This window comes from Aspergillus pseudonomiae, assembly GCF_009193645.1.
Source record: "Aspergillus pseudonomiae strain CBS 119388 unplaced genomic scaffold BDV37scaffold_80, whole genome shotgun sequence".
Taxonomy (NCBI): domain Eukaryota; kingdom Fungi; phylum Ascomycota; class Eurotiomycetes; order Eurotiales; family Aspergillaceae; genus Aspergillus; species Aspergillus pseudonomiae.
The window spans coordinates 126,539-152,517 of NW_022476072.1; the positions used below are offsets into that span (position 1 = coordinate 126,539).

The 25,979-nt window shown below is 49.7% G+C and overlaps 11 protein-coding genes and 1 non-coding gene across 12 annotated transcripts; 2 read left to right on the plus strand and 10 right to left on the minus strand.

The window, feature by feature from the left end:
• Positions 1 to 620: 620 nt before the first annotated feature.
• Positions 621 to 4,135, minus strand: BDV37DRAFT_274547 (sulfatase domain protein; the record flags this gene model as incomplete). Its single annotated transcript, XM_032085252.1, has 3 exons — positions 621 to 3,015; positions 3,083 to 3,405; positions 4,055 to 4,135. 3 exons carry the CDS (start codon positions 4,133 to 4,135, stop codon positions 621 to 623), a joined length of 2,799 nt encoding a protein of 932 aa, XP_031937682.1.
• Positions 4,136 to 5,194: 1,059 nt separating this feature from the next.
• Positions 5,195 to 6,820, plus strand: BDV37DRAFT_258011 (uncharacterized protein). Its single transcript, XM_032083008.1, has one exon. It carries the CDS (start codon positions 5,801 to 5,803, stop codon positions 6,170 to 6,172), a length of 372 nt encoding a protein of 123 aa, XP_031937683.1. The 5' UTR covers positions 5,195 to 5,800; the 3' UTR covers positions 6,173 to 6,820.
• Positions 6,821 to 7,550: 730 nt separating this feature from the next.
• Positions 7,551 to 9,548, minus strand: BDV37DRAFT_286732 (flavin-containing monooxygenase; the record flags this gene model as incomplete). The annotated part of the gene is made up of 6 exons (XM_032087975.1): positions 7,551 to 8,020; positions 8,076 to 8,714; positions 8,779 to 9,097; positions 9,147 to 9,226; positions 9,280 to 9,402; positions 9,464 to 9,548. 6 exons carry the CDS (start codon positions 9,546 to 9,548, stop codon positions 7,551 to 7,553), a joined length of 1,716 nt encoding a protein of 571 aa, XP_031937684.1.
• Positions 9,549 to 10,007: 459 nt separating this feature from the next.
• BDV37DRAFT_286733 (uncharacterized protein) lies at positions 10,008 to 10,523 on the minus strand (the record flags this gene model as incomplete). Its single annotated transcript, XM_032087976.1, has 1 exon — positions 10,008 to 10,523. The coding sequence occupies one exon, from the start codon at positions 10,521 to 10,523 to the stop codon at positions 10,008 to 10,010; it is 516 nt and encodes a 171-aa protein (XP_031937685.1).
• Positions 10,524 to 11,099: 576 nt separating this feature from the next.
• Positions 11,100 to 12,830, minus strand: BDV37DRAFT_286734 (putative amino acid transporter; the record flags this gene model as incomplete). The annotated part of the gene is made up of 8 exons (XM_032087977.1): positions 11,100 to 11,186; positions 11,246 to 11,389; positions 11,456 to 11,584; positions 11,613 to 12,013; positions 12,075 to 12,406; positions 12,462 to 12,534; positions 12,592 to 12,605; positions 12,664 to 12,830. The coding sequence occupies 8 exons, from the start codon at positions 12,828 to 12,830 to the stop codon at positions 11,100 to 11,102; spliced, it is 1,347 nt and encodes a 448-aa protein (XP_031937686.1).
• Positions 12,831 to 14,071: 1,241 nt separating this feature from the next.
• Positions 14,072 to 14,915, minus strand: BDV37DRAFT_209846 (uncharacterized protein). The gene has a single exon (XM_032079986.1). The coding sequence runs from the start codon at positions 14,799 to 14,801 to the stop codon at positions 14,331 to 14,333; it is 471 nt and encodes a 156-aa protein (XP_031937687.1). The 5' UTR covers positions 14,802 to 14,915; the 3' UTR covers positions 14,072 to 14,330.
• Positions 14,916 to 15,499: 584 nt separating this feature from the next.
• On the plus strand, positions 15,500 to 16,850 carry BDV37DRAFT_297051 (SDR family NAD(P)-dependent oxidoreductase; the record flags this gene model as incomplete). Its single annotated transcript, XM_032090240.1, has 4 exons — positions 15,500 to 15,780; positions 15,839 to 16,068; positions 16,128 to 16,229; positions 16,301 to 16,850. 4 exons carry the CDS (start codon positions 15,500 to 15,502, stop codon positions 16,495 to 16,497), a joined length of 810 nt encoding a protein of 269 aa, XP_031937688.1. The 3' UTR covers positions 16,498 to 16,850.
• On the minus strand, positions 15,985 to 18,371 carry BDV37DRAFT_297053 (aldehyde dehydrogenase; the record flags this gene model as incomplete). Its single annotated transcript, XM_032090241.1, has 4 exons — positions 15,985 to 17,282; positions 17,342 to 17,634; positions 17,692 to 17,909; positions 17,971 to 18,371. The coding sequence occupies 4 exons, from the start codon at positions 18,369 to 18,371 to the stop codon at positions 16,701 to 16,703; spliced, it is 1,494 nt and encodes a 497-aa protein (XP_031937689.1). The 3' UTR covers positions 15,985 to 16,700.
• A 354-nt stretch (positions 18,372 to 18,725) lies between these two features.
• BDV37DRAFT_258024 (3-hydroxyanthranilate 3,4-dioxygenase) lies at positions 18,726 to 19,644 on the minus strand. The gene is made up of 3 exons (XM_032083009.1): positions 19,291 to 19,644; positions 19,091 to 19,210; positions 18,726 to 19,040 (listed from the first exon to the last, which is right to left on the minus strand). The coding sequence occupies exons 1-3, from the start codon at positions 19,433 to 19,435 to the stop codon at positions 18,784 to 18,786; spliced, it is 522 nt and encodes a 173-aa protein (XP_031937690.1). The 5' UTR covers positions 19,436 to 19,644; the 3' UTR covers positions 18,726 to 18,783.
• Positions 19,645 to 20,538: 894 nt separating this feature from the next.
• BDV37DRAFT_297055 (amidohydrolase family protein) lies at positions 20,539 to 21,740 on the minus strand (the record flags this gene model as incomplete). Its single annotated transcript, XM_032090242.1, has 1 exon — positions 20,539 to 21,740. The coding sequence occupies exon 1, from the start codon at positions 21,694 to 21,696 to the stop codon at positions 20,539 to 20,541; it is 1,158 nt and encodes a 385-aa protein (XP_031937691.1). The 5' UTR covers positions 21,697 to 21,740.
• Positions 21,741 to 22,373: 633 nt separating this feature from the next.
• On the minus strand, positions 22,374 to 22,445 carry BDV37DRAFT_t187. The gene has a single exon. It is a non-coding gene; the product is annotated as a tRNA-Glu (tRNA).
• Positions 22,446 to 23,179: 734 nt separating this feature from the next.
• Positions 23,180 to 25,348, minus strand: BDV37DRAFT_286739 (glutamate--cysteine ligase; the record flags this gene model as incomplete). Its single annotated transcript, XM_032087978.1, has 6 exons — positions 23,180 to 24,653; positions 24,705 to 24,836; positions 24,907 to 25,016; positions 25,070 to 25,135; positions 25,197 to 25,272; positions 25,338 to 25,348. 6 exons carry the CDS (start codon positions 25,346 to 25,348, stop codon positions 23,180 to 23,182), a joined length of 1,869 nt encoding a protein of 622 aa, XP_031937692.1.
• Positions 25,349 to 25,979: the final 631 nt, after the last annotated feature.

Below are 25,979 nucleotides of genomic sequence, written 5' to 3' on the forward strand. Positions count from 1 at the left end.
TTGGCATGAAACGCAAAGGATGAGACATGGCATTGGGTGTTCTGCTTGAGCAATTAAACTGCAGGCATTAATAATGAAAGGGTATAGCTTCAGAGGGATCGGCGCCTATATCAGCCATAGATAAGCGCCGGCACTCAGGCACCGTGGCAGATAGATTGCTCCCCTCCGGTCCGGAAAATCTTGGCCTGTAGAAGCCAACGTCAGAATGGCCGTGAAGAAAAGAAATGCCGACGAGTCTCGGAAAATTCCCACGACACCTACGGTGGAGCTCGCTGGTAGCACAGCCCAATCTATAAAATACGGATACATCCTGGAAGCCATCATCATGCGTATCAATTGATTATTATCGACAAAGAATATCGTAGTCTATACACAAAACCCGGTAGATAGTGTACAGGGACTCTCTCCTCTAGAGAAAAGTCCTGTCGGTCCGGAGAAAAATTAACCGCCAATGCCCATGGGTCCAAAGGGAGCGTGAGTCCCCAGCAATCATGTGTGCTTGCTTTTCCGCGCGGGATATGGTTGGGTTGTGATGCGCCTGGAGGCCCATCGAGTCATATAATAAATGATAGTCAAGTTCGTGGGTGGACTTTCTAATCCCACTCTGACAGAAGTCTCGCTCACCGTTTGGAGTCCGAGTCATCAGAATCCGTATCATCCGAATCGTTGTCGTCTGGGCCCTTGCCATCGGAATCCTTGCCCTTGCTAACCTTGCCGTCTTTCGAGATCTTGATCTGGGGAATGTACCGATAGCGGTGCCAATTATCGAGCACCCACCACTCGGTGACATGTGCAGCATCGCGAAGCCAGTCCACGACGTCCTGTCCGTACTTCTGGTCAAGTTCATTGGCCATATCCATAAGGCTGAAGTGCTTGATGGGTTTGAGTTCGATCGGATCCTTCTCCAGATCGGTGAATCGCCACTCCAGATCGTCAACCAACGGAATGACCAGGCGGAACGCCGGTCGTGCCGCCGAGCGAACCGCGAGCCAAGTACCGCCAGTGTTCATGACGGTGAACTGCCAGTTCTGTTTTCCGTCCTCTTCCGGAATCAACGGACGGAGCATGGACTGCCCTTCGTACATCGATAAGATGTCGCGCGCCGCACGGCCGCTGCCTTCGCTCAGCGACCGCGACTCAATCAGTAAGTCCAAAATAGTCGGCACAATCTGATTACTGTTCACGGGAGTGGAAACCTCGACCGGAGGCAATTTGGGGTGCGCCAACACAATGGGGACGTGGAAACTGCCGACATGCGGGTTGTCGTAGGGCGTAACGCCACCGTCGTTCGGCAACGACAGACCATGATCACCGGCCATGACAATCAACGTCTCATCCGCAACGCCCTTCTCCTCCAGAATGCTAATAATCTCACGGATCCAATTGTCGCCAAAGCCGATCGTATTCAAGTAGCGGTTAACATCATTGTTGTGTCCAGTCCACGACGATCCCATGAACTCCTCGTACTCATCATGTGGCATTCCCCATGGATGATGCGTGGTGCCGGTCAGGTGGGTGAGGAAGAGGCGGGTGTGACTGGCCTCCGCATCATCGATCGCATCGCGAATGTAGTCCCGTAGTTCGGTATCCGCGTAACCATAGTAGTTAATCTCCTCCGACTTCACCGGGTAGTGCTTCGAGCTGGGGTCTTCCAGGGTCTCCTTCGTGACCTTGTCGTGGTAGCCCAGAGCTGGAGTAAGTTTGTCCTGGTTATCGTAGGTTTCAGTCACCGACTGCATCCACACAGAGTGCCACGGCCACGCGGCGAAATCGTCAGTCTGATTGGTGATATCGTGTTGCTGGCTCAGCGCATTGAACACGTGAGGCAGGCACGGCTGATAGATATGGTGTTTGTATTCGCGGTTGAAGTCGGTGACCAGGGGCGTCACGCCGCACAGGGTACCCACCAAACTCTTCAGCGTGTAGGTACCGGTCGTGTGAGCGTTCCGCGCGCTAATGCCACCGTACGCTTTCCGATCCGCGTGGAGCGAGTCGGTGTGTTCGAATCCGGCGTCAAAACCAGTCAGCCACTCGGCGGTTCGAGTCAAATTAGAGAGACGCTCTTGGATCTCGGGCGGTATCTGCTTATCCTTATGGGATTCCGCAATGCGATTCCACATGAACGAGTCCTTCTTCAAGGGGAAGACATCGCCCCGAGTACTCTCGAGTTTCAGCATAATGACATGTTTGATCTTGACACTGCCATCCTCCAGCACGGGACGAATGGCATCGAGCACTGGGTTTTCCCGATTGGAAATGTGCAATGGGTCCATGCTCGGCGTGTAGTGCAGGGCGAAACGGTCGGTTTTATCCCAATCAGAGAATCCAGGGAGTCCCTTCTGCGGCATCCAATCCCAACCTGGGGCGGGGTGCAAGGATGATCGCTCTTCCAGCCAGGCATAATCACCCGGCATGGCCGTTGTGTCGACCGGAGACTTGCGATGTCCACCCTCAAAGAACGGTGTCAACGGTAAAGTACCTGAGAGATACATGTACGCCGGCGCCCAGGGACGAAGGAAGCGGAGGAGCAGGAACAAGCCGAACAGACCCAACACGACAAATCGACGCATGGGGGTATCCGTCCGCCTGCGCTCCGTCGGGGTCGTGCTCCCAGTCCCAGTGTGCAACAAGTGGTCCGATTCTCCATCATCACTCTTATCGTCCAGGTAGTCATCGACCGCAATCTGCTCGTAAATCTCTGGGTCCGGAAGGGGTTGCCGCCGGACACTGCCGTAGGCACGATGGAAACAGGGTCGCAGACGCTCCACCAGCACACGGATGGGCCAGGCCAACACGTGCAAAATTCCACCCGTCACCCGATGAATGAACCCTGCCACAAACCAATTCACCGTCAGCAGAATACCTTCCACAATCAGAAAGCCGGCCAATCCGGTCAGGAGGGTCCGCATGGCGGCGGCGTCGGCATGGAAGGAGGTGGCCTGTCGCCAGTGGATTTCGGCACCGGTCACGACGTAGAACGAAGTATTGGAGGCCATCATTCCGGACATCATCAAACTATTAGAAGCGAAGAGCGTTAGTTTCGGGTCAGTTCGGCCATAGCAACCCCTCCGGACACACGCACCTGAATGGAATAACGACAATCGCGCCCACGATGGCCAGGGGCCGCCACGGGACCCTCTGAGCGAGGGTCCGGAACAAAAGCAGGATCATGACATCTTGAAAGAAGAATGTAATGCCCCAGAGAAGAAACTTGCTCGCCGGGAGGGAATGCAGGTGGGCGAAGAGATGGAGGAATTTGGCGCCAAACAGCGAGATGAACGCGAGGGAGAAGAAATATCGGCGAGCAAAGTCCCAGAAGAGATCGAAGGCCTCCCCGGGCGAGGAGCGCACCTTCTGGAAGACGGGAACCCACCGATGGCGGAGGGCGTGCAGAGTGTTGGCGAGCTTCATGACGTTAATCTAGCGGTCCAAGCGATCACCACATGGCAAGAAAAAGGTTTCGTTGGATATGGAAGCGCAATCCAATCTTCGACCACCGTAAAAAAAGAGCTATGAAGAGATGCCCATCGGAAACGCTGGCGTGGTTGTAATTTCCGGAGGGGTGGAGGGAAAGGAAAAGGGAAAACTGTCAAAATCGAATAAGAATAAACAGACAATCGAAAGATAAGACAAACAGAAAAAACGAAGGGAATCCGAAAGGAAGAAGCAAGTCGATCAGTTAGTAGTCAGCAACGAGAAGAAGGGAAGGAAAGAAAAGAGAGAAAGTAATGGATCGTCGCGAGAAAGACAGAAGGAGAGAAAGTCAGCATATGTAATGAGGAGACGAGAACATCACTCCCACCGCATGGTTATGATCCGTACCAGAACGGAATTTCCCAAAAATACGCCGAGATTTCTTACAGGGCTCGCTCCTTCACTCACAATAGAGCCGCACAGCCCTGTCTGCCTTGAGTTTTCTTTTCCTTTCAGTTCAGTTTTTTACAATCAACTAAAAAGAGTTTATATGAAATTTTCTTCTTTTGTTTCTGAATTTATATTTTAATTTTTTATCATATTTTTCATCCATTGGTGTATCTCTTGTCTTTTGTGAAACTGCCTCTTCTTCAATGGTCCACCAGACCCCTTTCCTAACTAGACCCTTTTTGATCCCCTGGACCCACTTTCCCTCAGTCATGTCATTGGATGATACTGCTCGTTTTAGCCCCCCGGCTACAGGGCTGGGGAAGGGTGTCCAATCAACGCGGATGCCAAGGCTGAAGACCCTGGCGGTGCATTTTCTTGCCGTCTGTTGTGAAACAGGAGAAGGAATCCAGTGAAAAGGTTTGGAATTCATCCGTCCAACGTTTGGCAGACATCGTTCCTGGTCCTTCGCAGCGGATGGAAAAATAACGAAGTCAACGATTATTAGCAGGAATAGTCAATTTACAAGCATGACCGGTGAGTGTGCTATCAGGGAAAATTCTGACCTCGACAATTTCGAGGTTACATGGTCGCTTCCAAGGAATAGATGTAATTTATTTCGGGTATGCCGCTAAGATAGAAGAGGCAATGTGACACACGGTCAACTTTCCCTTGAGCAAGTGATCACTTTCCTTTTGGGTCGGACCCAAGTACCCACAGCCACCAATCATTGGATCCGCCATCCGCAGGCGGCGTTCCCCGGAGTCGACTGTTTAGGACTTAGTGCCACCAGGACTTCCATTTTTCCTTCGATTGGGTTTCCTTTTTCTTTCTCCGCCACTGGTAAAGTCAATGTAGTACTATCTACCTCCTACATAGTACTCTGGAGTACATACTACATAGCATACTTCGTATCGACGAATATAATCCAAAGATCCACTTCACAACACCGAAAGGATGGTTGACCGTTAACCTCCCGGAGAAGATGCTATATATATCGACTCAACTTGATATCCCGTATGTCGGTAATCATAGAAAGTCTGCCTCGCTAGAGTATGGACAGATTTGGTTCATAAATTCATAGTTCAACATGTTTTTTTTGGCTTCACTTCCTTTTTTTTTTTTTTTTCTTTTAACTTTTTCGGATCGATTCCATCATAATATCGATACTCATTCAGGCAGGGTCTCAGGCCACCTCTCTCCACCATTTCAACCCAGTGACATCACGAGCGCTCTGTTCCGTCGGTTCCGCTCAGTCAGAGGAAACATACACTGAACATGGTCGGACAGACATCATCTTGACCAGTGTCCAGACTAACAAAACCGTCGTGATACACGGCACTCTGACTGGTCTGACAGCAGAACTGGACGGCCTGACCGTGCGTTAGCGTCAGACTTCTCCATGTTAGAGGAGATCTTGCGAGCCTCTGATTGCCTTATAAGATATGGGGAACAGGATAAGGAGGGACACCCTGCAGTGCCCAGAGAACAGGCAACAGTTCCTCGGCACAATCAATCGTGGGATTCAGCCCAGTCGGGCAGCCCTGGGATCTAACCCGTCGATCCAGTTGTGTGGCGGGTACAAACAAAGCTATCCCTCCCCAACCCTTCTCCCTCTCTTTGTCTTGATCTCTTTCCGATGCACTGTCCCCTTTTTACGGCTATGGATTTGTTCCATTTCAGAGATACTCCGTACCGCGAGTGCTCTCTCTCTCCCTCTCTCCCTCTATTTCACAGACAGGTGAATTAGTGATATATCAAAAGGGGTAGGATGGATCCCACGGCTAAATTAGTCCTAATAGTGCCATCTACTACGGTATTGTCCGTTTCAGCAAGGATGTATCGTATGTAAGTGACCCGTACGGAAATAATACTAACAGCCACTGCCAAGTGCCAAGTCGTCGGACTTGTCTCAGACGGAAGAGGAAGCGAATGGGCCATGTTGGTCGACTCCATCCATCCTGGCGCTCAAAGCTCTTTTTGGCCCCCGTCTTGGCATGGAACTGTTGGCAGTTGGAAACAAACGTCTGGAGAACATGGTTGTCTCTGGTATCAAAAGACCTGTCATGATCTCTATTTTGAGACGTCAGAGAGGCAGTGCTGGGATCAATGCAACAATGTCATTGAAACGAGTCTGACAGGATTCACCCCCACTACAATGTTACTTACCTGCGGACTCGAAAAGGAGAGCAACACAGCTTCAATTGACGTCCACGAAGCTAAGCTCCAGGAGTTCCTCGTGCCATTGGGTGCCACATGGCATCACGAGACCACTTACTTCATGGGCTCGTATCTCAAGGTTTACTTTTGACCTTGTTAAAGCATTGATACTCTCAACGACCAGGATGCACAGACGACTCTGTACTTCAATAAACTCAATCACAGTGAATAAATTCAGCCCACCCAACATGCAATGCAATGCAACAATAAGCAAGTAACCCCCCAACATATCTCCGACCGTACGACACAGAACATACCGAAAGTAAACTATAACTGCACACACCAAAAATTATTGAAAGACAAATCTTGAAATAAAACCACCTTCTCCACCTCGATCCCCCCCAAACCCTCTGTCCTCGGCGACCATCCGACAAAAGGGGCAAACGGATGGAGAAAACCAGCCACTCTCATTGGTATCAAATCAACCCTTTTTGCTGAGTGATGGCGACAGGGTCGATCGGCCTTATTTTTCCTTTTCTTTTTCTTTTCTTTTTCTCTTTCCTTTCTTGATTTCGTTTCCTTTGGAGTTGAGTTGGGACAAATGTTTCTTTCTACTCTTTGTTCATTTTGTATCAGTTCGGTTTACTGTGGGGTTACTCATACTCCTTGTAGGAAGTATCCAAATGCCGGCATGCATAAAAGTGAATGAAATGTGGCTTTTGGTGGAAGTTATATTTGGAATGGACTTGTGTCTAAGTTGTCCCGCCCTCGGGACGGACACGTTGTCCATTGCCTGCGCTGGTTAGTGGCTCGATCTAGTAGTCTAGCCTGATTCGGTTGAAGATTGGATTAGGTAATCATGGTAGACCATCTCATCAATTGAAGTGTTGAAGGAGTATATAATTAGAGGCAATGCATTTGTATATGAAATGAATTGTCTACTCCATGCACGAACCTAACAGGTGACATGTAAGTGAGATCTCCAGACTACAAGTTGTTTAGAAGGTGTTCGAGAAATGAAGATATAGTGGAGATCAACGAGGATATCTTTCTCCGAAAATATATATTTCTCACGACGAATATTAAGGCAACTCATCCGAAGTCGCAATGGCAATAGTATAGCATCCAAACAACCGTATCTCATCAAGACAAAGTTATCTGATCGACGCCTGGACGGGGATACCGCGGGAGCATGCTTATGGCTGAAATATGATGCGTTTTCCCTTACGCAAGCACCATACCGTGGAAAAGTTACACGAGTTTTGTTTTCGCCTGAAGAGGGCTGAATGATCCCTTGCAAATTCAAATTACTGCGCTGCATACCAATATCCCATGCCGAAACCCCTGCAGGAGTCTGTGGGCATGAATCGATCAATGTGAGACAGCTAATAAAATGTGAAATGGGTAAAGAATTAATATGAAATTAACGCCCTATATTTTTCCAACAACCGTGACGGACAGCGGCGGACCACTGGTGAATATGCACTGAACAGTCTGCGTGCCGTACATGATAGACAGAGAGAGATCGGTCAACGGCGCCGCTGCAGCAAAGCCTGCGGTCCATTCATGTAGTACCCGCCCACTGCCAGGGCCGCTCCCAAAGCGCCCAGCACCAACGTCGAGGAACGAACAGGCAATTCCTCCTGGACCCGACCGATGTTAGTCGTTTTCTTGCGCTCCACCAAGGACTTGCCTGTCCCCTCAACGACGTAATCCTCCCATCGCACCCGTGACAAGTCCTTCTGATAGGGGACCACCCGACCTGGCCAGTTGTTGGTGATCCGGCCATTTTCCAGTTTATACCAGCTATGGCAGTGCGGGTCGGCGAAGGAACTTGTTTCTAACTGCTCCTGGAGGCGATCATTGAACGCAGCCACCACATCCGGCCGAGGCTGCAAGACCAGCGAGTCACTGCGAGCCTTGGCCCGCACAACCTCACCGATCAGCGTGCTCAAGTAACGCGACTGTGCCTCAATCATCAAGATGATCGAGTTATGACCTGTACATGATTAGTCCAAGGTTCTCACAAGATATAAGACTCATGCTCCACTCACCCAGATTCGTGTTCGGTCCATACAGCATACCAAAGTTGGGGAGGTCCTCGACCGTGACACCATAGTAGGCTGCGGCCCCATCCTTCCACACATCTGACACCGGACGACCGTTTCGCCCGTACACCTGGATAGGATGCATAAACTCGACCGAGCGGAATCCCGTCGCCGCAACAATGAGATCATACTCTTGAAGGTCGCCATCAACCGTTTCGATTCCAGACTCGGCAATGCGCTGAATCGGTCGCGTCTCAAGATGCACGTTTTTCTTATTCAATGCGGGGTAGAAGTCGTCCGATGGAATGAGACGCTTGCAGCCAGGCGAGTACTCTGGGGTCAACTTGTCCCATAGCTCTGGCTTATCACACACCTGGCTTTTCATGGTAGCGATGGCTATTTTGCGTATATACCCTGACATGGCCGAGTCGGCCTTGGCGATAGCATCGTGGCTGAACTCGCGAGCTTGCATCATGAGGGCGCGTTTGCACCAGCGGATAGGCGGCACGTAGGAGAGCAAGAATCTTTGGATAAACGAGACACTTGTATCATACCGCGGGATGACCCAGTTGGGGGTTCGCTGGTACACCGTGACTTGCGAGACTGATTTAGCCAGCTCGGGGACGATTTGGGCGCAAGTGGCGCCTAGATCGGTCAGTATCACGGTCATGATAGTGACGCTCGAGGAATGAAAAACGACCCTACCTACCATTTCCGATGATAGCGACGCGTTTTCCGGCGAAATCATACGTCCAGTCCCACCGGGCAGAATGCATCAATTTGCCGGTGAAGTCATCGAGGCCGGGAATAGAGGGAAAGCTAGGCACATTCAGCTGACCGACTGCCGATACCAGGAAGTCGGTGGTAATGTCGTATGACTCGTGGAATTGGGGCTCTTTGGCTCCCGACGTGGCCACGCTGACCTTCCACTTGAGCTCTTTGTCATCCCAGCGAGCTTCCTGCACCGTCGTGTTGAAGCGGATGTATTTATAGAGACCATATTTCTCCGCGACGTGAATCAGATAGTCCTGGACGTGTTAGTTGGGGCCCGGACACCGTCGATCCGCGTAGACGTACCCGAATCTCTTCTTGACCCGGATGTTCTCTTGTCCAATCGGTCTTTTGCTCGAAGGAGAAGCTGTACAATGTGCTCCAGACTGGTGATAGGTTAGTATAGGATAATCAATGGCATGGATCTTGAAGCACGTACCGTCACAGGCGCATCCGGGGTATCTGTTATCATTCCAAGTACCCCCGACCTGGCTGCCTTTCTCCAGAATGACAAGGTTACGACATTGGCTTCGCTTGATAATATCAATCGCCATACAGAGGCCTATGAGTCCGTTAATCTGTTGCCCGGTAGCCACCACGCGGGGAATATAGTCAGGTGATACCGGATATGCCTGCCCCTATAATAACCACGGTCGAGGACGTATAGTCCTGGTTTCCGACCGGACGACCTGCTTGAAAACGAGTCATTTCGGCAAATTTGGGTGAGAAGTCGTACTGAGGACGATTGCCTCGCATGAGCTGAGGGGGCACATATTTGAGAAGGCCAGGGATATGTAGCAGAGACTCGAGTCGGGGTACCGAGGTAAGAATCGGAAATGAGAGAGAGGTCGTGAAGCACACCCCAAGAAGGGGTGAAGACCACTCGTATTGGCCTAAGGTTCTCCATGGCTGAAGGGATCGGAGCCTTCAATTGCCGAATAAGGCTTAGCGTGGGCCTCGTCGGTGCGGGGGTCATGCGGATGTATCCAATGATCGCCATTCAACTCCTTTAGTGCTCCTTTTGTGCTGCTTTCATAACTACTACATGGTGAATTGTGATTCTTCACTGGAACAGTTCTCCGGACACAATGCTGTCTTTACGATACAGCTACGCTGAGGACAATCCACAAGTGGGCCATGAAGTAATGGAAGCTCCAGCTTGGCCGCTCAGTCCAACTGCTTCAGTTCTCGTCGCAAAATCTTCCCGGCTGGGTTCCGTGGAATAGCCGACACAAAACGCACTCCCCCACGCAAGCGCTTGTAGCCAACCACTCGATCGCTCACATACTGATATATAGCATCAGCCATGCTCCGGGTACCCTCGTATCCCAGCGCCACAACCACATATGCCCGGGGTAGTTCTGTCCCCGACTGGCCATCCTTGATTCCCGTCATAGCTACATCTGCGATGGCCGGATGGCCTAGAGCGATGGCCTCGAGTTCGGCCGGTGCCACCTGAAACCCGTTATACTTGATCAACTCCTTTGCTGGGTCGGTGATGTAGAAATGGCCATTCTCATCCTCGTATCCCACATCACCAGTCTTATAATATCCATCCTCAGAGAAGGATTCACCGTTCGCCGTTGGGTTATTCAGATATCCAAGGAAGACATTCGGTCCTTTGACCCAGAGCTCCTTGGATCGTCCCGTATCCCCTTCAGTCGCGGCATACTTGACAGTCATATTTGGGAGAAGACGGCCAACGGAACCCGGATGGGTGTATGTCTCATCCCAAGTCTAGAATAGTAGTTAGCCGCGCCCAAAGTAACTGTCTGGCACTCAATATCTACCTGCATGTGCGTACACGGAGCACATTCACTCATGCCATACGCCTGACGCACACGAAGCTTGAGCTTCTGATGCAAAGCTTGGATCAGCTCCACCGCCGTCTCAGGTCCTAATAGTATTTTGTATACAGCTGGCAGATTCGTAGGAAAGGATACACGAACCCCCGTAGGGATCAACACGATCTTTTCGCACCCTACCTCAGTACAAGATAGTTTCCAACATAAGATCCACATATCTATATCTATATCTCGAAGCCACTAAACAGGGAAACTCAGAATACAAACAGACATCTAGAACAACACGCTCAATGCAAGTCTATAGTATATACATGACAAATAGAATCAGCATGGTCTCAATCGTAGATCATCCAAGCAACATGTAGCAAATCGTCAGACGCTGAAACAGAAACCGAACCCCAAGCCCAAAAACTAGATCGATAAGATAAATTAATACCGTAAGTAAAGCAAAAGCCTAGTCCGCATTATTGGCACAGGTGAAGCTGGCCCGGGAGCTGTCGTCGTGGATGGCCTTGCCAGAGGCGTACAATCCCAGACCGCACTGCGAGATGACAATTAGTATAACTCATATGACTCGGGGGCGAGAAATGGGTCACATACAATAGTACCGCCGATACCGACAATAAGGAAATTGAGGATGGTCAGGGCAATCTTGCGAGGAGACGAGAACCAGTAGCCCCAGTTCATATGCAACCAGTACACGCCGCTGAGGCCGTAGGTGAACCAACTGGCGAACAACGAACTCTGTTTGGTAGATCAGTTAGCAAAAGCCTTCTTTCCCAGTTCCGACGCAGGGGTGGGGAAACGTACAATCAAGCTGACAATGTTGGTGAAGCTGGGAATACCCTCGCCGATAATCCAAGCGATGACCCAGCAGGTCACACCAATAGCAACCCAGGAACCAACGGAGACGAAGTCGCGCTTGGCCATGCGGCCGGACTTCCGGAAGATGCGCACGTAGATGTACTTGAGGGCCGACGTGGCCGTTGACGACACCGGCACCGATGATGGTGGGGATGGCGACACCGTACGCAACCTTCTTGAGCACGGGACCGGCGGATCCGAGAGCGGGCGAGGCGACGCCGGTGCCGACGTAGTAGTAGATGACGGTGGCGGCGACGACGTAGAGGACGATCTCGAAGCCTTGCAGCAAGCACAGGGCCTTGGTGAAGTCCTTAGGCTCTTCCATCTCGGCGATCAGACCGAAGAAGGCGACGTGCGCGCAGTACGCGAAGACAATGTTCGTCACGGCAGTGAAGCCGTGGTAGATGTTTGTCTGCTGGGTGGCGTAGATGTTGACGCCGCCTTTGTATTGGACGCCGACGCCGATCATGGTGATCATGACGGCGGAGAAGATACTAAGGAAGGCTGCGAGGGTTGGTCAGTTGATTGCTCTGGGACTCTGGTCTAGTTCTGCAGGAAGACATACAGGCGATGGAGATGTAGGTCATGTTCTTGATCGTACGGGGCAGAGAGAGGACCAAGCAGATCACCATGCCCACAATACTGAAGACGATGGAACAGGTGCCATGCTCGGTGATCGTATTCATCATGACGGTGAAGGTGACAATGTGACTGCCCATGATAAAGATCGAGAACAGAATCTGGCCCAAACCGAACAGTTCACGGCCGAACCGGCCCATGAGGATTTCACCAGCATCAGCCAGGTTGTGAATGTGCGGGTGTCGCTCGCGGAATTGGCCAATGACATATCCAGTGTAGAGGGCGAGAATACCAAGACCGACAATCAGGATGAGCGCCCTATCGACGAAATGTAAGAACAAGATTATAGACGCAATATTCTGGGAGGACCCACGGAACGAAGCCCAGCGTATCAAGAGTAGCAGGAAGGGACAAGACTCCAAGGGAGACCGATTCGGCAATCATGACTAGTATTGTTAGCTACGCTATCGATGGGATGGGGCTCGTTCGACGGCTAAACATACACATTCCACATTGCCTGAGACGTTAGTCTAAGTCACCCGATGTCCAATGGATACGAGGGATCCAGAACTTACCACCACTTCAACGTCTTGTACTTGACCTCCGCTGTTGCCTCATTACCAAATGGGTCGTCGACAGGGATGTTCTGCAGTTCCGCTTTCAAATCATCATCGGCGTACATGTGGTCGCCATGCTTGTTCTCGATTGGGTCGGACGGTGGTGGAACGCCTTCCATCAACATCTTGACGCGACTATTGCGGGGCGAGAAGCGTCGAGGGGTGGAGAGTATAAGACAGTCAAGTATATAAGACAGTCAAGTTATCCTCTCGTGTCGAACCCAGAGATGGCCAAAAGTGATGAGATAGAAGAAGTCCAGAGGTCGTGGCAGACGCTATAAGACTATCCTCTCTCTTGCCGAAGACCGGGGCTGGGAGATAAGCGCAAAGGACGTTGAGGAAGTCCGCGGTGGGAGAAAATTCTCACAAGCCCTGGTGGGTCACGGAGTTGAGATCCCGTTCTCTCCACGCGATCCCCTTTGGAAGCAGAAGGCAGTCTGGAGTTAACGGTGGCCAATGCCGTGACAGTCTGTCCGAGACTCCGAGGACCAGATCTTAATCAACAAACAAGGAACCTGGGGAACTGAGAGATCACACGATGCGCCCTGCTGCATGCATTACTGCAACGTTCTATGCGCAGAGATATACCCGCAGCAGCAAACTTTGCTAACATCGAGTTTGCGGGCTTCTGGCGACGCATTTGGTCGCGGTGTATACAGTTTTCCGAAACTTTCCCGGGTGCGAGGATCTCATAGGTGCAGATTTCAAGCTCGACGAACCCACAACTTGCATGCGGCCGTGGGCGGGAGGCCCCGCTCCAGCCAATGGGAATCCTTATCGAAATAAATTAAGTAACAGTTTGGACCCACTTGGAAAAGCTTTGCACCCACCTGGCCTTATGATTGGCTCGGGCCCCTTTCCATTACCCAAGGGTTTCGGTTGGAATCCGTTCCTGCCTGAGGATCTTCGCTTTTCAAGGAATAAAGTCATGTCTTGCTTTCTATAATTGAACTGCTCTTATTGCATGTCTCCAGAATCTCCCCCATATCTCCCCCAGGTGGCGATGCAATTACCATTTGCTATGTTATAATCGATTTCCTCCCCGGCTTATCTATGCCAAGACTCTGGAACAAGAGGGAAAAAAAATCCTCTCGTTCATGGCCTGATTTTTATGCTGACCAGTGTTAGTCAGGAATTATTATTGTCTAATTTTTTACCTTCGGAATGCAACCGTGTCAGAGGCTTAATTTAGTGTCGATCCCAAGAAAAATTTATTTCTTGGTCAAAACCCTAATTCTCCGTGTGATTTAGGCTTCAGGTCTTAGCATATCGGTTAGAATGTCTCGTTCTGAATATGTGTGCTGGGCCAGACCAACATCACCCCGCATCCTGAGTAAAGGCCTTATTGGCCACGGTAAACCGGCAGTGAGCGAGAAGGAAAGCGATAGAGTAATGGAATTGCCACTCGGTGTGAAAATCGACACTCTAGGGGTAATTCAGGGACACACCCAAACACACACACACCGCGGACATCCGAAGCTGAGAGGCGACTACCGGATCGGGCAAGTTTCTCGATTTCTTCGGGCTGGTTTCCTCAACCCCAATTCCGTAGCACTACCCCAAATACCCTCCGCGGTGCCTGGACGACTTGTTCCAACTTCCAAAGAGAAGGTTTTCTTGCCAGTTTATGCGATGGGTGAACTTACGCTTTTTTTGTATACGAACTTGGCAGCTTTCCACCACATCATGGTACATGTACATGTTGCATGATATCCGCAACTCAGACTACGAAACTGGCCGAGGAGCAACGGGAAGCCTACAACCCACTCCGAGTCTATGCGAAACGAATACCTAAGCTGCAGGTCGAAGCACAACAGGCTTCGCGGTGGATATGCGCCATTTTTGAGAGGCGTCTGATTGACTGTCTGCCGAAGACCCGGGCTACTCGGCGTTGGACGGTACACGTTTTCCCTTGTAGGTTGGTGGGGATACTGCGACCTATATGTCATAATAATAAGCGATATGGACCGCTTCGGTCTCGCCGTGGAAATGCGCGTTAACCGACATTGACGCCCTTGCATTTCTGTCGCTGATCGTCTAACACGTCCGGTAGGTGTGGGGTATTTGGGGTCCCCGCAAGACTGGTCTGTGGCCATGGACTGGACGTGCGGTCATTTGTCTCAACACGACCTATGTATGTATCTGTATCTGTGGGATGTTGAGTTACGTCTGTTTCGCCCGTCTTAGTGAGGGAAGCATTGCACCCTGAAGGACTAAGACATTTTGCATCCTAATGCCAAGGCTGCACCATACCTGAACTACCCGACTTCAACGCCTACAAAATTGCTGTTATCCTTTGGTTTTCCAGCAAGGATGTTTGCGCATGTCTCTTGCAAGACTACCACGCGGTCATAACATATGGTCGATGTCTCGAATTTACAAATCCATACAAATTTGGCTGAGATCGCATATACTATGCACTAGATGTGTTTACCGTATGAAGGGTCCCTTGATGGCCTCATTGCAGAGCTCTGCTCTGCAATTATTTTATTTTCGCCAAATCCTAGTTGCACTAGTGGTACCTATAGAAGTGCTTACATGGCCCGATATGTATAGCCCTATTCATCAACACCATGATCTGATCTAGCTACCCCGCATGGCACGGATCAAAGGGAAGCCTTCTCAGTGGTGCGGCATTCGGCGCTTGCAGATTTGTATCTTAGGAATTTGAAATATTCGTTGGTTTTAGAAGCCCAACGCCACGTTGTTGTCGGGTATATATACATATTACATGGTATTCCTCACTTAACCATAGTGGAAAATTTGAACACTCTATCCAGCTCTGTAACTAACCATGGTCCGTCTTCTTAACAAAGTAGCCCTCATAACGGGTTCCTCCTCAGGAATAGGAAGGGCAATTGCCCTTCGGTACGCACAGGAAGGTGCACATATAGTCTGCGCAGACCTATCACCAACCGCCCGATCCCAGGTTCCCGATGAAGTCGAGATAGCCACCCACGACGCGATTATCGTAGCAGGCGGGCGAGCCATCTACGTCGAAACCGACGTCGGCGATGCCCACCAAATGGAACGAGTGGTACAAACAGCCGTGGCAGAGTTCGGTCGACTGGATATGTAAGTATCACACGATTCTAATACCCTAACCACTAGGACGCGAATAACAGTTGCATAGTTTAGTCAACAACGCCGGGGTCTCCACAGACTGCCGGAATCCAGCCCGTGTTCACGAAACAGATGAAAATGTGTGGGACACGACCCTACGGGTCAACACCAAATCGGTCTTCCTTGGCTGCAAGTATGCGCTTGCGCAGATGCTGAAGCAGGAGCCTCATTCTTCGGGCGATCGGGGCTGGGTTATTAACATAGCTTCTGTGTGGGGGTTGGTAGGAGGGCTGGGTGCTCGTAAGTTATTTTCTGGGGATTTGGAGTCGGTTTATAGGCTTCGGCTGACGTGGTTGTAGCGGCTTATTGCGCGTCCAAAGGAGCTGTCGTCAACTGCACTCGCCAGATGGCGCTGGATTATGCCCCTGATCGGATCCATGTGAATGCTATTTGTCCTGGGGGTATGCGTGTCTTCCTTGCTTGCTTGCTCGGATGGGATTGCGTGCAGTTGTGTACTAACAACCGTCTATAGCTATTTACACAGCTATGGTACGCGAGCTTGAGGAGACGTCGCCCTCTCAATTCGAAAATATACGTCGGATGCAGCCCTTTAGAGGGCTTGGACAGCCGGATGATATTGCCCGGATGGCGGTGGTGTTGGCTAGCGACGATGCTAGCTTGGTGACGGGGGTTTCCCTGCCGGTTGATGGGGGATACACAGCTCACTAGAGGAAGCCATATATACCGGCTAATGACACCTTGATAAGGATAACGTGGTTGACTTAGTATTGCATGGTCGACTCTCGCATACATCACATCTGAAATTGACCATATCAATATTGTTCTTCGACAGAACAGAAGCTCGTATGGAACATGTTGGGCAACTGGGCAATGCAAAATGGGAAACAACAGAAAAGTAATATCCACACCGTCTATACCTGCGGAATATGCAACGTGCGCACAGAGGTAAACACCTCCCTACTATATTCACCCCCCTCCCTCCCTGTGCCGGAAGCCTTCATCCCTCCAAACGGCGTCCCTAGTTCCCGAACCAGCCAACAATTAATCCACACCAACCCAGCTTCGAGCCTCTCACCGACACGTCGCATGCGCGCTCCATCTTTAGTCAACAAGATACTAGCCAACCCATACTGACTATCATTGGCCTTCCGAATCGCCTCTTCCTCCGTATCAAACGGAGTGAGAGTAACAACGGGGCCGAAGATCTCGTCCATCAACAACGGACTCGACTCCGACACCGTCAAAACAGCCGGCTCTATCCAGAACCCTCCTTCCGGGTTTTCGGGTGGCACAGAACCGAGATGGAAGACGCTGACGGGGTCTTCCGCAGCTAGAGCGAGATACGACCGGATCTTGTTATAATGTGGTAAAGAAACGACCGCACCGACTGTGTTACCCAGTTCGTAATGCTTTTTGACATATGAGACGAAGCGCGATACGAACTCCGACCAGATTCTCCTTTGGACATAGATCCGGGAGCCACAGAGACAGATCTGAAGATCGTTAGTCCTCGACTTCCTGACTGGGCGTCTTTGGGCTGGGTAGTACGTACCTCTCCTTGATTCTCAAATGCGGCTGCCACTGCGGTCGCGACGGCCTTGTCCATGTCAACGTCGTCGAACACGAGAGTGGGATTCTTCCCGCCTAGCTCGAGCGATAGATGCTTTCCGATGTCGTCGACTGTATCGCGGCGGATTTGTCGGCCTGTGGTTGTGCCTCCGGTGAAGGAGATGCCTTTTACGAGCGGATGGCGAACCAGAGCTGAGCCGGTGGGGTTCCCAGGTCCGTAGACCAGGTTGATCACACCGGGAGGGAGTCCGACATCTTGGAAGACGGCCGAGAGGACTGGATGTCTATCAGGTCTGTCCGGTTTCATTGCAGTCAAGGGTATGTATTACATACGGTAGGCTGTCACGCTAGTCAACTCGCTCGGCTTCGCCACGGCCGTACACCCAAAGGCCAGACAGGGCGCGATCTTCCACGTAAGAAGATACAATGGCATGTTCCATGGCGAAATAAGCGCGAAGACGCCTTTCGGTGAACGATGCTCATAGGTCAAGACGTTGGTATCGGTTAATCGAGCATGGGTTTCTTGGTGCAGGATATAGGTCGCAAAGTATCTGCCCCGTGGCGCACGTTAATTCAAGAAACACAAGTATAGGCAACGAGGAATTGTCCCACCGGAAATTAGACACCGCGCGATCAATCTCCACTCTTGCGCGCGTCAAGGTCTTTCCCTGGTCGATGCTTTCCCAGACAGCAAACAATTCCCGCTGTTCTTCAATTCGTGAAGCAATGCGCTGGAGGTATTGTGATCGTTGCGAGGGAGGTGTGGCAGACCACGAAGGGAAGGCTGCATCGGCGGCTTTGACGGCTTGGTCGATTTGCTCGGGAGTGCTGTTGGGAATGCATGCGAAGTGGAGGCCGGTCTTGGGGTTCATAGAATCAATCCAATCATTATGGGGGTGAGGGACGAGGTTTCCATTGACGAGGTTTTGGAGCTTGAAGGGCTGGAAGTCGAGTGTCTGAAGATGGCCTTCTGCATCTTCGAGGGTATCGAGTTCCCATAGTTGTGGAGACATGGCCATTGTAACTCTAGGCGACTTCAGATTAATACAGGTCATAAAGCACCAGGAAAGGAGAAAAGATAAGGAGTTGGGAACATCTCATCCGACGACGGCAGCATGCATCGGATGTTATCCGGTCCAGTGAGTGTGGTCTGATCCTGTCTTCCGGGTGTAAATCATGCCAAGAATCCACTAAGATTAACAGTCTCACTAGAGCACACCCGAAACCTGGAGAACACCCAAAGGTGGCATTGTTGGTGCTATTATAAGAACTATGGAGTTGACGATTACTTGCTTAGGGCTGTCTGCTATCCCAAAAGGGTTATATGGGATAACCCTGACTACTCCACCACTTGTACCATTCATGGACCAAGCAAACCATATAGATTAACTACCACCGCGCGCTCCATAATTTATAATCCGAGAGCTATTTCGGATCCGCGATCACTCCACAGGCCCCACATCGCCGACTCTCCTCATCCGTCTGCCATCTCTCAATCAATGGCTTCAATTGCGTGCCCAGATCAGCACAGTGGAAGACTTCCTCGCGTATGATTGTTGGTTCCTCATGCTGTCCCTTTCTACAGTACCATCGTAGACGATCTAAGGTATCTTCTGGCCGCTTGCGCTCCATGACTAGGCCGATCGTATCCGTGAATCGGACTGGGTTATGCGGCGTGTTCCCTGTTACAATTAACATAAGGCCGTTTTGTGATGGGACAATCCAAACAAACCGGGAAGTAAGAACATCTCTCCCTCCCTGATAGATATCTCGCGAAAAGTTGTATTATTCTCGATGATATGCAGAAGCATGTCGCCTCTGACCTGATAGAACCATTCTTCGGTTTGGTTGACTATCATTGAAGAAAACTAGTTAATATTCATTCAAGTGCATGTCTCATCTCAAAGCAAACTTATAAAAAGGGCCTAATACCGTGGTAGTCATTTCGAGCATTGGGTCCCCCGACAACCATCAGAGTAAAGTCCTCGCCGGAGTAGAGGCAGTAATTGTTGACCGGGGGACGGAGTTTATCCTCATTCTCCGCTACCCACGATGCGAAAGAAAATGGAGGGATCATTTTGGCAAACACAACGAACAATATGCGGGAAATGTTTCCATTCACTGCCAGGAAGACTATAAGGTAGCGTAACTGATATGGTCACTGTGCTTGATGCTAGCATTAACAGTCGCTACGAACCGCAGTGTTCCGGGGGCTCTGTCACTTGAGGCCCGCGGTTTAGACATCATAGGTGCGCCTGGGATTTATCTGCATACACACACACCTTACTTCCCTTCATGTAATCTTGATACATGTTGGAGAGCCGTCCTTTTCCCCTCAGTACAGGTAGGGCTGATCACCCGAGGAAGCGGAAGTAGATCCGGCGGATACGGATGACGGATGGTGATCCGCTTGAAGTAATGATATTAGGCTTTAGTAGTGCTGAGGGGGTACGCAGAAAACATGTAGCCGATGTATTGGTGTTAACCGTGCACAAAGTTGAACGGTTTGAACTCTATGCTCTCGTAAAGTCTACGAACATTCGCCTACACTGGGGTGGTTGATTCGATTCGGTAAAGCTATTCCACGTACTCTATGGAAACAGCGGGCTAGAAAGGCGGGGTTCAACGTGTAAACATAATTTTTTTTTTTTTTTTTTTTTTTTTTTTTTTTTTTTTTTTTTTTTTTTTTTTTTTTTTTTTTTGGAATATCTCCATAGCTTTCTGTGTAAAAATGTTGTATGCATGTAGGAAAGTCTGGGGAAAGCCTTGGCACATGTAATGGTAGCTTTAAGTTAGTAAAACCCCCTATCTCGCCAAACAGAAAGAAGGTCCCTCCCTCTTCCAGCGGATTTAAGCAACCCATAGTACGGCGGTACGTGGCATAACATCTAGATAATATGTAGTTGCATACATGTAACTGCATGCTGGTTGCACATGTCATACACGCAGCCCTGGCTCATGGTTGGTAATTGAAACTCAGTAGAATTAGACTATCATGATTCATCTAGAGAGTATCTGGGGCAGGAAGTCATTTATACTCAAAGCGTATCAAGATATGGTATTGCACATTGCTCATTATGCCTAAGATACATTGACTATGCCTATCGTAAATCCTGTCTCTGTACTATGTACCAGGAAAAGAAAGCGAGAGGAAAAAAAGAAAACAGAGAAAGAGAGAGGTTAAGACAAATGGGGCTTCGAGCCATTCCCCTTCTCACAGGCTCTCAGTCGCATTTCCAGTAAGTCCCTCCATTTCTCATCCGCGTCCAGATTGAGAAATCGCAACGCATTACCAGCCAACATGTCCGCTCTTTGTTTCTGTGAAAGGAACTTGTCCAAGCGCTTATCTCGTGCAATCATTCTACCAGCTTCCGGGACTTCGCCCAAAGGAAACGGATAATCACTGCCCATGACGATCCGATGTGGACCGACTTTCTTCACTAGAAACTCTAGAAGATCAACGTCGTGAGTAAGACTGTCAATCCAGATATTATCACGCACTGTCGCGTGTTCCATGGGAGTGACACCACCTGCATCCGTGGCTACAAGATCCGGTCGACAGTCATATCCATGCTGAATACGCCCCAACAGTGCAGGAAAAGAACCACCCGCATGAGCAAAGCAAAGTCGAAGCCGAGGGAACCGTAGCAGCGTCCCCGAGCAAATGAGGAGGTGCAAGGCAAGCGCTGTCTCGCTGGGCATGCCGACCAGCCACGAGCTCCAGTACCGGGACCAGAGTTTCGGGTTCTCTTTTGGCCAGGTGTATCCCAGCGGGTGGATGAAGATGGGCATCTCGAGTTCCTCACATGCCTGCCAGAATGGGTCTAACTGTGGGTCATCTAGTGTCATGCCGTCGATGGTCGTGCCGATTTCCACACCGTGTAGGTGGAGCTCGCTCTTCGCCCGATGCAGCTCTGCTACTGCCGCTGGGACATCCTGTAGTGGCACTGTTGCTAGGCCCAGAAACCGGGCCGGGTGTTGTGCACAGAGACTAGCGATGTGGTTGTTCAGGTGCCTGGCTAGGATTGTTACCGGCTCGGCAGGCTGGTCGTAAAAGAAGAGAATGGGGATCGTGCTGAGCACTTGGATGTCGGTCCCAGCGGCGTCCATCTCCGCTAGACGTGTGTTGACGTCGTAGCAATTCCGGCTGACTGTACGGAAAAATCGATCACCTACGTACATGTCGATGTCTTCTGGGTTCTGGGTGTTTTCCCGGAGAGACAGCCATGGGGAATCTGTGGAGTTTGAGGGATATGACGAGAGATCTGGTAGAGAGGGCGGCATAATATGCGTATGAAGGTCGATACGCAGAAGATGATGGCAGTCGTGGCAATACATGATGATTTTCGGCTTTACTTTGGAGTAATGAATACACTATCATGGAAGACGAGGGAGATCTTTATTCTGTTTTCTACATAGAAGGAATCTATCGTTGCACCCGTCTTCGTGTTCGTCCGGATGCTTCCCGGAATCCTTCCGGGTGCTATTGCTAATGGATCATCGTGACCATACGGCTTGTCAACTTGGAGATGGAGTCTCTAGATTACCCTGATCAGTATCAGTACAGGCTCTAACCGAGGTGCCCACATACTAGTAGATAGTGGTATCCCCACGTCGGAAGTATATCCACGTGCCAGAATTGGAAACAGCATCGAACACGGTTAGCCAATGTCTGTCAGTATGTGGGCCACCCACGGAAACATGGATACATCCCAGGTTGACAAATTGGCCCAGTGACAAGAAGCCGTGATTAAGTAGGGAAGGAGCTATTCGTACAGAGCATGCAGACAAGAGATGTTATGCGAAGCCAATAAGACAGTGGCGATGTGTGGTGGTTTACAATAGGATGTGTCCGGAGTCTATGGATTGGCGTTGACCAAAGGAAAGAATACGAAATAGAACAAACCAACTGTGTAAAGAAGAAAGAAAGGGAAGGGGGATAAAGCAATTAGGAACAAGGAAACAAGAAAATGGAAAGAAATGTAGGAATAAAAAAAAGAAAAACAAAAAGATGATTCCGATGCGGGGAATCGAACCCCGAGCTGCTGTGTGAGAGACAGCGATGTTAGCCATTACACCACATCGGATGTTGTTGAAGAACTTCTTATTCTTTGGCTACATAAGTGAGGAATAATGGGTCAGCCAAGCACTGCTATCCATTGTAGTCTATTGGTAACATATGATACCAAATGCTTCACAGGATGAAAATAAACATTATGTAGTGGAACGCTCTTTACATGTGGGTCTATTCGAATAATTGGTCAGACAAATTTAACACGCTGGCTTTTCAAGCTGGGCATTGTCGGTCCAAAACAAGTCTTTCTGGAAATATATTTCCATAGGTACAACTCTTGGTAAATCGCTTGACTTGACCAATATTTCTTGTTTCCAAATGTTTTATCTTTGGACCACTTCATGAAGCCCTGAGAATCTTTGTATTAGCCTGTCTATATGACAGCCTCTAGGTTCTCTGCTATAGATTCTCTATCGCTGAATTATTTCAGTTTTTCTTCTCCCGTTCGCTCAGTTTTCTACACATCTGCCCCCATATGTGCATAAGATGAAATGTTGAAACATTGGGTGCAATGAAACATTAGAAATCGACCTGTTATGACTGCATCTAGAATTAAAGGGAGAATTATTGATAGCCAGATCGCTTGCCAAATGTCATCCGCTCACAAGAGTCCGTCAACGAGGCCTTGGTTTTGACCTAAAACACATGGGGGAATGCTGGGTTCCATAGAGATGCATAACTAATGATAATTCCTACCAGAACATTTTTAAGCTTCAACGATATTTGCTAAGTACATATATACTAGACTCAATCGGCTTCATTCATACTCACAACCTTTCTCAGCATATCATAGCATATCTTCTCACTCACGACGCTATCCTGTTGATAGTCGTCATGCTCAGCAACAAAGTCTCTCATCCACCTCGCAGGAGTGGGCAGAGTACCACTCGCTCGACAACTGATGAGGTTGAGGTATTGCATCAGCTTGGCCTCTTCATTGGGGAGCAAATCCCGTTCTAGAAGATACGATCGAACGATGGGCACCAGCCCAGGGAATCGAGCCGGCAATGTCGAGTGCTCGCCGTTGATGATCTCGTCAATGGTCATCAGAGCATATGTGTCCTCCATCTGTGACTGAGAGCAGCCGTGTTGAGGATTGCATTGGACAGAATTCAGCCCGCCTGGAGCCCAGTCCCGTCGACGAAACCAAATGCGTTCCTTGGTCACAGCATCAAGCTTTTGCGCCAGTTGCATGGACTCTGTCACTAATTCGATGGGGATATAGAAGTTCAGCCGGTATGCCATTATGGCTTTGGACAACAAAAACATGAACACCGCGAATGCTGCGTTTTCCGAATCTTTGAGTTGAACCTCCATGGGGCGGAACTCAATCCGCCAGCCAGCCCCTGTGCTAGCTTCTGGCATTTTCAGGTGGACATGCTTCCACACTCCGTGTTGAAACTTTTCGAACATATGAGTAGTCTCCGGGCTGCTCAATTCGATTGCATCTTGGTTCAGGCAGAGTGGATCGTGCCATAGAAGATTGGAAAAGTATGAAGCTATAGATTCATCCATGCCCCCATCAAGAAGCTGCCGCTTTGCTTGTTCGTCCATTTGAACTTGTCCACAGGCATTTGATATGTCTGTTGGCCGCTCATGAGACAGGTACACCCGGTTGGACGACCAGCGAGTTAGTGGCCTCGAGCAACATGGCTTAGAAGTTTCGAGAAACTTGAATTCTTCCTCCTGCGTACGGATATCAAAGCTAGCCGTTAGGTAGTCCCACCGGGAGTCTGTATTAACCAGGTACCCCTTATAGATAGGGGTTGCTGCTGTTAATGCCAGCATAGTGGGACCGAGAATGACTAATTGGTCGTGTAGCCATCTCGCATCAGGCTCATTTGCAGCTTGAACTGTGGTCTGGAGTGCGCAGCATGCTCCACCAAACGCCTGTCCTTCGAGATAGACAGAGTCCTTCCCAAACAATGCTCCTTCGGCTAAGCAATCTTCATCTAGGAAAGGTCTCGGAGTGTTACAATCCCTATATATTGGGACATGGAGGCCAACTGGACGCTTTCTTCGACCAAGAACTTGTTGGTTTATGTAGGAATACCGAAGCCCCGGAGCCACCACTTGAGGTGGCACCATTCTGTGGTGGACGTCACTCTGCAAGGTGTCATAGTGGGGTGTCGTGAATTGGCCTTTGGTACCTAAGCGCGGAAAGGAAGCAATAGTGAGCGGGTATTGGGTAGGCCCCAAAAGATCTCTGATTAATGCTCGTCTGTAATTGTCAGACCACTGGTAGAACTAATACTGAAGACTACGCACTTACCTCCGTTTCATGTTCTTCTCGACATTGAGCAGGTCCCGTGTTTCGTCGGTATATGGCTTAGAAGGGGTGGACTCGATCGAAAAGTTCTGCCATTCTGGCTGCAGATCCATGGCCTCATATTCGGGAGATTCCCTGGACTCTATGTCAATTGGATGATCCGTGGTCGCCATTGAGCTCCAATCAGGGCTAAATCCTCACTTACCCCAACTTGCTCGAAATCTGATTGTTCCACCGATGCAAGACGTTCTCCTGATCCAACACTGCCGTTGCGCGAGATTGCGAAGGATCGAATTCTACCATTACATATTCCAACTACATAAGATGTTCAGAATAAAGACTGCATGGCTCTCCCAGCTGAAACGTACCTCGTCACCCCATAGGGCCCTCGGGTTATCAATGTCCTTTCCCCGTCTCCATACATTTAGGATTTGCTTAGAGCAATATATGTTAGCATTGACAGAACCTGACACGTAAAAGGGGATGTCACTGTACCTCGGCAGCCCATTTTCGCGCCTGAGGGCCAATCTTCTGAAGCTCTTCCGGCGACAAGGGCGCTCTTCCGACCCATCTATATTTTGTTAACGGGAGAACCCCGACGTTTGTACGGATGTTTCGAGGCAAGTCTCAACGTACGCACGACCCATTATGACCTAAATGGAACGAGAGGTATCAGTAGTAGGTTGATAACGGTGGATTTGCTGATCATAGTCAGGTATCCATATTGTTGGGTGCGCATAACGGCGGTTACCAATAGAATTATAATTGTAGTAGTAAGGAGCTGAGACGTAGAGCAATAATTGTCTTTAAATTACATTGCGTCAAGATTATACTAATATGGAATATTTCTAGGCCGCAAACAGCAAGTATAAGGTATATATTGGGTAACACCCATTCCGAACCGTGGACGAGTCCCGCCTGGTTCGCAATGACACCCGTGATGATCTGCCTTAGACTAAAGTTTTAGTTGCCCATTTCTCTCATTTGGCCAGTTCATACAGCCGCTGTCATAAGTTTTCAAGCAGAGAATGACCCACCCAGAGACTAGAGCCTGCTACACTTCCATGCGACAAGTATACCAATGGTGATGTCACCATTGAAGTACGCAGCCTTGGCAATCATATATGGATCACGAAAGATGGCGTGCTTGTAAGTAATTGTTCTCTTGAGTTGCATGATTAAGTAGATCGACCGTTGTTGTAAACGCTTATAAAAGATGAACACGCAGATCAAACATAGGATTGTGCTGGTATGCGAATTCCTTTCCGCCTATAGGGT

Bases quoted from the DNA above. Each gene is read 5' to 3' on its own strand.
- BDV37DRAFT_258011 (XM_032083008.1), top strand. From the start codon at position 5,801: ATGTTGGTCGACTCCATCCATCCTGGCGCTCAAAGCTCTTTTTGGCCC.
- BDV37DRAFT_209846 (XM_032079986.1), bottom strand. From the start codon at position 14,801: ATGGCCACAGACCAGTCTTGCGGGGACCCCAAATACCCCACACCTACC.
- BDV37DRAFT_258024 (XM_032083009.1), bottom strand. From the start codon at position 19,435: ATGATCCCTCCATTTTCTTTCGCATCGTGGGTAGCGGAGAATGAGGAT. The intron at 19,211-19,290 runs GTATTAGGCCCT...CTTCAATGATAG, and splicing joins TGCTCGAAATGACTACCACG to TCAACCAAACCGAAGAATGG. The intron at 19,041-19,090 runs GTTTGTTTGGAT...TAATTGTAACAG, and splicing joins AGAGATGTTCTTACTTCCCG to GGAACACGCCGCATAACCCA.